This window comes from Mchenga conophoros, linkage group LG18 (genome assembly GCF_057382185.1).
Source record: "Mchenga conophoros isolate Kocher_MC1m ecotype Shallow Benthic linkage group LG18, M_conophoros_male_GT1.1, whole genome shotgun sequence".
Lineage (NCBI taxonomy): Eukaryota > Metazoa > Chordata > Actinopteri > Cichliformes > Cichlidae > Mchenga > Mchenga conophoros.
The window spans coordinates 13,428,551-13,438,303 of record NC_140543.1 but is presented as its reverse complement, the minus strand read 5'-3'; the positions used below and the strand labels follow the sequence as shown (position 1 = coordinate 13,438,303).

General features: G+C 39.3%; 1 protein-coding gene across 1 annotated transcript; it reads right to left on the bottom strand.

The window, feature by feature from the left end:
* Positions 1-584: 584 nt before the first annotated feature.
* loxl5b (lysyl oxidase-like 5b) lies at positions 585-7,740 on the bottom strand. Its single transcript, XM_085254570.1, has 7 exons — positions 6,674-7,740; positions 5,690-5,798; positions 5,106-5,243; positions 4,749-4,905; positions 1,972-2,067; positions 1,749-1,864; positions 585-908 (listed from the first exon to the last, which is right to left on the bottom strand). Exons 1-7 carry the CDS (start codon positions 7,596-7,598, stop codon positions 902-904), a joined length of 1,548 nt encoding a protein of 515 aa, XP_085110696.1. The 5' UTR covers positions 7,599-7,740; the 3' UTR covers positions 585-901.
* Positions 7,741-9,753: the final 2,013 nt, after the last annotated feature.

Genomic DNA, 9,753 nt, shown 5'->3' with positions numbered 1-9,753 from the left:
GAAGCGTCAACCTTAGTGTTTTGGTTGCCATGGTTTTTCAAGCCTGATTTGTAGAGCATTTGATGATATCTGATGTACAGTTTTACAGTGGTTGATATTCATATGATCAAAGTTTCAAATAATAATGTCACTGTATGTGGAAGTACTGTACTCCCTGTGATCCACAAGATCAGGCATCAGACTGCTCTAAATGCGTGGTCAGCTTTTTTCCCCTAATATGGTCACGCCTAATATATCAGGCTCTGGGTGTGAGCAGACCAACCCGATCCAACGTGATGTTTAAGGAAGGGCAGCCAATCACTGCTGAAATCCAGGGGACCTTGTTTTGAACTGGTAATCACACAAAACTCCTCTAGTAGAGAGGAAGAACAAATTATGGAGCTGACAATGAGCAACATTAAACCTTATCCCTAAAAGAGTTTCCCCAAAAGAGTGGATGTTATAAGGTTAAATAAAACTCTAGATGTTAATAATGTGCACATAATAGTAACAAAAATCAGAAAAAAACATTAACAACGACATCAAATGACAAACAATACACACATTTCAAGCGAGTAAGTAGCACTTAAAGGAAGAAACGTGTCTACGAACAGTACTTGTATTTGTTAAGAAAAACAAACCAAAACATAATTTGTAACCAATCGTAGCACATTTCTAGAAATACACAATCAAGTAATTCTGATGACATCACTAGTTCCATATACAAAGTTTGTGTAAACTAATTTTGCATTTATTCTGAATAAATGCAACCCCAAGACTTCATAGCAGGAATGCAGCTCACCATTACAATACAACATTTTACCAACTGCATAAACCTTTTTTCACTGATGTTGTTGAGCCTGTGCAGTACAGACGGGGTCTTACTGCCAAACTTCTGCATGTTTCCAGAAAAATTTATATTTCAACCCCTGAAAACAGATAAAGAGAAAATCATTAAGCATTAGGAATTAGAATAAAATATATTTGATACAGCTTTGATGCAACAACCTGATAGTTTTCACTAAAACATTTCTGGGAAATGTCCCAGATTTTTGGAACCACTAATTTAAACTAATTTGGATAACATATATAAAGAGACATCTCGTGTTGACTAAATCTGAAATATTTACCAAATGAATCATTCATTCCAGTTCAATAAAGGGAATGTGGTGTTTAAAATGTCCAGAGTACAAAAACACAGCCTACAGTCACATGAAAAGGAAAGTGTTTGCAGTACGAGTGCAGTCCTGTGAAAACCTAAGATACAAACCTAAGATGTGCTTTCATCTTTTTTTCTTTTTGGTTTCTTCTTCTTCTTCTTCTTTGTTTAAGAAAGAAGAGACTTTCTCCTGTTAGCCCTTCCAAATAAACCATGTTCAATCTTTTTTCAAAGTGGTGTTGTGAACTTTAATCTTTTAAATGCTGTGTGGCCTGTAGAGTCGGAGATGCAGCCGTCTGTTTTTTTGCTGTTTCTCTGAGAATTGCAGTCTGACCTTGAATTTGCTGAGATGTCAACTCCTAGGAAGATTGTGGCACTGGGTTAACACAGACCAACAAACTGACAAAGCTTCTGCTTGCTCACACTTGCTGTTGATCAGTTAATCAAATCTATTCGATTAGCAGCACTTTAGCTGCTACTTACCTTCCTAATTCTTATGAAAACAGGGTGGACTTGGTTTTTCACAAGACTGCACTGAGCCCTCTAAAAAGCATTGTTTTTCACTCGAATCTATGCTACGATCATGCTCAGAGAAACCCTCTTATAATACCTCGTTATTCGACAGTTGCGTGTCTGAACATAAACGCCTGTGTAAGTAATATCACATCTCACTACGTTGTTGTTGAAGTCTGACTCCAGGATGTGGAAATTGGGATTGACTGTAACCTGACAAAAAAAATACATAAATCATGAATAAATTCTGTAGCAGGAGGTTATAAACATTTATTTCTGTGTTGTGAAATACACATACAGAGAACGAACATGTGACACACCTTCAAGATGTAGTTTCCTGGAGGCACATCAGTGATGTCAATCCACTGACAGTCGATGTTGGCAGCGTAGATGTCATGGCAACCTGGGCTCAGACCCTACAAAACACAGTCACCTCAGTGAGGTTTTATAACTTGAACAGGCGCACGCATATCTGTCATAAGAAAGCATTAACCTTAAACATTATATAGAGTCAGAATCACAGAGCTCACACAAAAGATACGATAAATATTCCTGTGGCAACAGGATGTTTAGTTTTATTGGAATAAATGTTCTAGTTAGAAAAACATTTCTCTGAAGTGGATTTGGAGGATTTGCAAAAGACAAAAAACACAAAAGCATCTTTATTTCTAATGTGATAAACTAAACAGAAGGATCAGAAGTCTGCTGAATAGCTTATGAACTTTTTTCCATTGTTATATATTTTTCTTTTTTTCTGTGTGTGTTATTTTATTACTCAGCCTCTCATTTCAAATACCTCCTCCCGTTTCTCCTGTTTGATTGCGTGCTCCGCCCTAATGCGTCCCACTGCCTCTAACTGTCTTCCCTGTGTATTTAAGCTGCATGTCTTCCCTTTTTTCCCTTCCAGACTGTCTTAGTGTGCAATTTGCTTTCCAACATGCTCTTAATGAGCGCTGCCTTGTGTTTTCTACCCAGTTCTGTTTCCTGGTATCTGGTTTAGTCTACTCCTCGTGCTTTTGTCTGTCTGGATTCATCACCTGCACATCAGACTCACTTTTACCTCAATAAAGACTCGTATTTTCTCCTAAAGCTCTTCATAAAAGTATCTGGGCCTTCAGAATAATGCAAATGAACACTTGCAGTTGTTTTCCTATTGAACTACTTTAAAAAGTCCTACCCATTCTTACTTTTCTTGTTTAGCTCTTATTTGCTATTTAAAGTGGGTCTCCAGTGATTTTACAGCTCAAGTATATTTACTCATCATGGTGAGTGGCTGTGAACACAGCTGTTTAATGTCGTCTGTGGCTGTGAAGGAGCTTTGTGAAATAAATGGCGAGAAGCCTGCGAGCCAGTTCAGTCAACTCAAGCAGCATTGCTTCAGACACACGTGACATGTCTCACTTTCCTCACATCACCCTCCCAATTTGGTGGTTTGTTTAAGCTTCATAATTTGCAATCTCTGTCCTGCACTGCTGCTCCTTCCACTTCCTTAAAATCTGCCTGTGCATATTTAAGTATCAGTAGTGTCCCGGAAGTGTGTAAGTGCTGTGCACAGCTTTACAGATCCACATTGTCAGGGGGCAGGGTCAAAACTCTGTAGAGGAACCGGTGAGCTACTTTACATGTTTTTGCTGTTGGGCCTGATGCAGTCATAGTATACAAAGAATGTGTCTGTACCGGAGTTACTGTAGTTTTTTAATTTGTTTTTTATTTTTATTTCGATTTGATATGGGTTTTTTTTTCAGTTTCTTTACAGAGTGAGTTTTCATATTTCATTTTAGTTAGTAAAATTTTAGTTTTAGTTTAGTTTTTATTAATTTCAGTCATAGTTCTAGTTTTGTTTTTTAATTTTCATTGCATGGAGAGAGGCAATATTTAGGAAAATCAATGCAATACAAATACTGACTCATAGTCTTGTAGACATTCAGAGCTTCAGTAAATGCCCATCAATGCCTCTTCAGGCATTAATCAAAGTAACAGATACTAAAACTAATGATGTTTTCTCTACATTTACATATTTTATTGCAGTTAGTTTTCCAAGTTCGCAAAATCATTTCAGTCTGCTATTTTTTTTTCCAAAAGTCTAGTTTTTATCTATTATTTTATTTTATTTATTTATATTTATCCATGATGGGGTTTTTTCTTGTTTCTCCTTCAGTTTATTTAGCCAGTCAGCTTTCTACGGTTAGCGACATCATCTGCAAGCCGTTGGTTTTCTGGAGGACTTCGCATAAATGTGTCTGTGTAGTCTCTGTGCTGGCTGAATTGTGTGAAGTTAGAGCTTTGGATGGATGTTTCACAGATACGTGAAGCCATAATTCCTGCATTACTCATCACTTTCAGGCTTTTACATGTAACAGATTTGCAGGGAGAGTATATTTTTCTGCTGCTGTAATAAATCATTTTACACCCGGCTTGTCTGATTGAGCTGATCTCACCATGAACTTGAAGACCTCAAATATACCAGAATCCTGGAGAGTCCAATGCAAAAAATACTGCTTGAGTTTGGCACAAAGGTGGTGATAGTTGATATATAGCAAGTCTCTACTGCTGTTTTAGTCTTTACTTTACAGGGTAGTTCAGAGAGCAGAGAGTGGGGGAACAACACCCAGGAAATAGCCTGAAGCAAATTAGACTTCAGCCTCCATGCTTCACCTGAGGTGCATAGGTCAGCGATAGCAGTAGCTTTACATTTAAATTTAAGTGCATGTAAAAGTATCTCCGTCACAAATCTCTTTTTACCAGATCGGGAATGATGCATCTCATCTCAACTTTAAACCTTCACTTCACAAAGATCTTAAGACTTTGCATGTCTACTGTTGACCTATCCCACAAAGTTATGGAGGGTTCTTCCTGTTAAAAAAGACTTTATCTCCACACTGCCCTCAAATGAAGTTGGGCTATGAAATCTTGCGAGAACTGTTGTAAATCCGCAAGCATTCCGACTCAGAAAACAAATAGGTGGATGAATGTTTTAAATAAAATTAAACCTAACTGAACTGAGCGTCTTCTTTCTTTATCTTTTTCCTCAGCTCTCGTGTAAAACAGATATCAATCCGTGCGGCGTTATATCACATAACATATGATGGTGTGCTACCTGCGTATGAGCTGTACAGGCGTAGCGTCGCCTGAATCCAGGATCACAGTTCGTGTCCTCCAGACAGAAACTGGCCTTGTGTCCCTCTGCCATTTTACGTCCTGTGATAACATCCAGCAGATCGTAGTTGCTGAAGGCGTCCATGCTGTGGTAGTGTCTGTGGGTGCAAAACAGATGGAAAAGAATCAATAGCGGATATTTTGTTATGGCTCAGGAATGTCTAAAAAACCCGCAATTTTATTGTCTTAAGTGAATTTTGAGGGTTTGGTGTTCTTCCTAGTTTGTCATATCTGAATGGCTAATCCCTTTTTAAAAATTTTTTTTTAAGAAAAAGGATTTAGGAGTCATCAAACTCACTGGTGACAGCTGTGCCAGTCCCACTGATATCTGGGCTTGAAAGGGAGGAAGTCAGCGGTGCCTTGGTTCTTCACTTTCTGTGGAAACCGCAGGAGGACTCTGAAGTTGATGTCTCGCACAGTGGGTCCATAAGCCGATCTTGGATGAATCACAGGAGAAAAAAGCGTAAGCTGCATTGGAAAAGTGCTACTGGCTGAGCTCCCAGGTCTAGTTTTCTTAAAAGTAACAGAGCGCAAAGGGTTTGTTCCATTGTGCTTAATGCTTTTGGGAAAACCAAACCAGAACATTTATGTCTTGGCAGGACATGATGTTGGACAGTCATGTTGGACAATCATTGCTACGTAATAAGATCAAATACTTTTGTAACTCGCTTAACAAAACAGTTATCCCAGCATGCTTAACAGCTTACACTGGCATAATTGAATGCAACCCTAAAACAACTAAAAGTTGTTCTTAAGCACGTAAAACGGATCCCCACTGAGAAAAAACAAAACAAAGGACATAAGTATGCGTGTCTGCCTCAGTGTCTACGTGCTGCTCTGTTCATACTGAAGAAGTGAATCACTTCTGGCACCTCAGATTACCTGGCCAGACAGTTCTCCTCAGCTGCACAGCGAAGCGCGTACATCTGCATGCGCTGGACATAGGTACCTGCTTGGATGGCATATGGGTCTGGCACAAGGTCTGGCAGTCCTGTTGGGAGGAGATTAAATGGACAGTCCAAGTTTTTTTTTTCCTCCTGACATCTTAATGTTCCCAACTTATTCAGGCTGAGAATAATCCACAGAAATAGACACCCTGGAAATGTAAGCTGCTTTGTGTTTGTTGGCATAATTTAACATGTTTCACATTCCTTACAGCTCCAAAAGCCAAATAAGACTTTTTTTTCTCTCGCTCCTTGGCTTTTTGTTTAAGGTGAGACATAAAGTTATGAAAATTGTCCTTAAATAATCAAACAAGCAGATGATTTTAAATATAACAGTGTTTTTGTGTGTCCATAGAACCGTTACATGAATGTAAAGCCAGTAATATTCATGCCAAATAATGGATAACAAGCTGTTTTAAAGTAGTGGCCAAATTAACACTAAAACAGGTTTTGCTTGCTGGAATTATATTATTTTAAAATATTGATCACAGACACAGTTTCTTAATCCACTCTTAATTTTAATAATTTACATTGCAAATCTATCCATTTGGCTAACTATATGAAATATAAAATTTGAAGAACAGCTAACAAATATCAGGGATGTCAAACTCGTTTTACATCGTGGACGTTCATGTGAAGTGGGCCTGATCAGTGAAACGAAATGATTAAGGTGCAAAGGCTCTGTCTTGTTATCATAAATTTAGAATATAAAGTTTTCATTAATTCACAGAAAATGTACTTTTATGTAGTATGAATGGATCAATAGCAAAAACTGTAAAACTTAATAAATTACTTTTAAAAGTTCAAAATCTGAACTATCCTTTACACCGTCCCGTGGGCCAGACAGAGGCCTTATGTCTGACACCCCTGATCTACATAATCTGACTTCTCTAATATTATATAAATGGAACACTTGACCTACCGTTTTGGAAATATCCTGTGCCGTACCCTGTGCCAGGCGGACGGAGGGTGCGGGCCGCTGACCTCCCTCTGGTCGGATACATGTTGTAGAAAACAGAATTCCTGTGGTTTTTAAGCGGGTTTCGAGGGTCGTCATTGACCATGTCCTCTCCATTGCTGTTTTCCTCAGTAAGTGCAGGAAATACAGCCGGTGCCTCAGACTCATTTTCCAGACCTGACGGGTTTGCTGAGATGGAGCGATCAGTCTGAGCAGGTTGCCTGGAGACGGGTGTCACCTCCGGCCCCGCGCGTAACTGTTGGTTTTGCGCACCAGGTCCGGATTCACCTATTCTAGTATGTAGTGCGGTATTATCCACAGTGACAGAACCTCCATTACCGCCAGAAAAATCTGTTGAACTCCCCGGTGAAGAGGCGTTCGTGGTTCTGGTGAATTCACCATTAAAATGGCGTGCGCCTGGATGTCTTACAACTGCTGCTGTAGGGCGTTCAAGTCGCTGTCTGAACCCTGACGCATGACGATTCACGGGCGCATACGGTCTAACATCGTGTCCAGGTGTGAGAAGTCCCGACTGTGCACTGTTATCAGTCCTGAACTGTCTGGATTCATTTGGTCCGGTTCTCACAAGCGTCATTCTTCTGCGCGCTCCAGACATCTGGGTCCCGGTACCATCCCTCCGACTGCTCACGTAAACCCTCGACTGGCTGGTGGACCGATACGGAGCCTGGTACTCCAGCCCAGTGCTCATTAAACTGTAAACCTGCCCGTTGTTCTCCCATTGAATCCGGTGCCGCCAGGGGCCAACCGTGCGCTGCTGCCCAAAGCTGAGGGGGAGTAGTCCTTGGAAAATATATAAAAATAAAAGTGATCGTTTAGCCATGGCAATTAAACTTAATAAATTAAAGCCTACGTGTAAGTTAGCAAACATCACGTAAGTTTGCGGGCACAGATGTTGAAGCTTCGTGGAGAATGGATTAAAATCGGCAGTGCGCTTCCAGTTTCAGCTCTGACACAAAACAACATAGCACTTCTCAGGAGGACTGAGAGATGGAGAGGAGAGCAGGGCTGAATCCTTTTTCCCCGGCTCGTTTGTCGAATTCAGTCCAGTTACTTTCACTAAGTCAAGCTTCTAAAGAATTTAACCCATTCCTTGCTGTGGTTACGTGCGGTTAGACAAGTACGTTTGCTGAGTAAATTTCACGCAAGGGTGTAAACTTAACTCAGCCAAATGCATCACCTCGAGCTGGTAAAGCTCAGGGAACACTAAAGAACACAAAAGGATATGAGTTGTTGTGTTTAAGTAATATTTTTTGTTGAGCAGAACATTTTTATTTCAATATCACTCCTTGTTATTTGACACGTTGATCACGGCTAAAATGCGAAAAAGCTAAAGATATCTTTATATGGAGTTAAAAAATCACGCACGACCAGTTTATCAAGCTAAAAACCCCACAAACGAACAAAAAAACAACAACAAAACAACGATAACAGTTGACCGTTTCAAATGAAACATGAAGACATGCAACAATCTGGAAAAACTTCACATTGCGTAAATAGTCTTATTGACCACAAGGTGGCACTTTGCATCTGTATCAGACCATCCCAGTTTGCAGTGCCCTAACAGCTATCACGGAGGGAGCCCGTTCCCATAAAATATGTCCATCTTTTCTTTTGTCATTTATGACTATAACTCTTTTTTAAGGCTAGCTGCACAGGTTTTAAACACGCTTCTGTTTGTTATGCTCAAAGGTGTTTCTTTGGGGATTTCTTTTCAAAGCCTATGGTCAGTGCCTTCATTGTTCAGCTATACCTTTTTTTTAAAAATCAATATATTACCAAATAAATAATACAAGCAAGCTATTATGTTTAATCTGATTCCAGATTTAAATCCTACATAATATAAATATATTTTGCATCTTTTCTGTTTTATTACAGATAATATGATCTGTCTTTACAAATTTTTAACCCACTCTTTAAAAACAAAATACAGTTCATTTGCCCTTATCTGGAGAAGAACAGTATCATGTATATTTAGCTGAAACTGCACCACATGGTATTTGAAAGTGAGGTGGAGATTTTATCGCAAGGGGTTAAAGTTAGGTTTAAGATGGAGCGGAGTGTTGTGTAACAGTGTGAAGTTGGCTCAATGGGTCTGCAAGGCTGCAGTTGGACCTGATAGTAGCTGTGTTCGACACACAAGCTGCTTGGGTTCAAGCTTAAACACATGTTTGGTGTATACTATTATACCTTGTTTTTAAATTAAGTGTGCCAGAAATGCTGGCGTCTCCCACTGCTGCTCTGGACTTTCTGCCCCACGATGCTCTCTGCCAGCTACACAACAGCAGAGCCTGAAGGTAAGCAGGTCAAAGCTCAAGGCACAATGTTAAGATTGTTACGATGAGCTAGTATGTCCCAATCACATTGTATGAACTGCTATAACAGTATGAACCTTGTGAGAGGATCTGTAGTAAGTACTGAAAGAAAAACATCAGTCTGCTATTAGGAGCTCAACAGCTGTCTTAAACATCAGCAATTACAAGACGCAGTGACTATGCACAATAACGAAACACTGTCTTGTTCCAGACAAGTCTAATATATTAAAATGATTATATAAGTCCCGTTTCATGCTCCCTATTTTTTAAACTACAGTAAGAAAAACCACTCAGCAACACAGAAAGTGGGAAGAAATTAGAGAACCAAAAACAAGAAAAGCACAACAAAAGCAACAGACATACAAATCTTATAATGGACGTTTGTGCTGCTGTGTTAGTTCCCTTTAAGCCAGACGTTTTCTGATTGGCTGTCCCATGCAAACAGAAGGTGTGAAGTTTTTGGCTCACAAGAAGTTCCTTTATATCTACCCAATATTAGAACTTTATTGTTTTTTGTAATATTGTGACAGAAAAAGGGAGAGCACAGTACTTTCACTCATTAAAGAAAAAACATTTTTTTAAAAAAGAACAGGGACATAAATACAGATAATATTTCATTGTGACAAACAAATATACTTTGATACTTTCTTTTACTGCGTGTCTTAAGTTTTAAATCTGAAAATTAGCTGAGAGTTTGATTAACATCAGCAG

What these genes read in the sequence shown, in the direction of transcription:
- loxl5b (XM_085254570.1), bottom strand. Translation starts at nt 7,598, where the DNA reads ATGTTTGCTAACTTACACGTAGGCTTTAATTTATTAAGTTTAATTGCC. An exon ending in CACAGGATATTTCCAAAACG is followed by an intron (nt 5,799 to 6,673) that starts GTAGGTCAAGTG and finishes TCCTCCCAACAG; the next exon opens with GACTGCCAGACCTTGTGCCA. An exon ending in CAGGAAACTACATCTTGAAG is followed by an intron (nt 1,865 to 1,971) that starts GTGTGTCACATG and finishes TTTTTTTGTCAG; the next exon opens with GTTACAGTCAATCCCAATTT.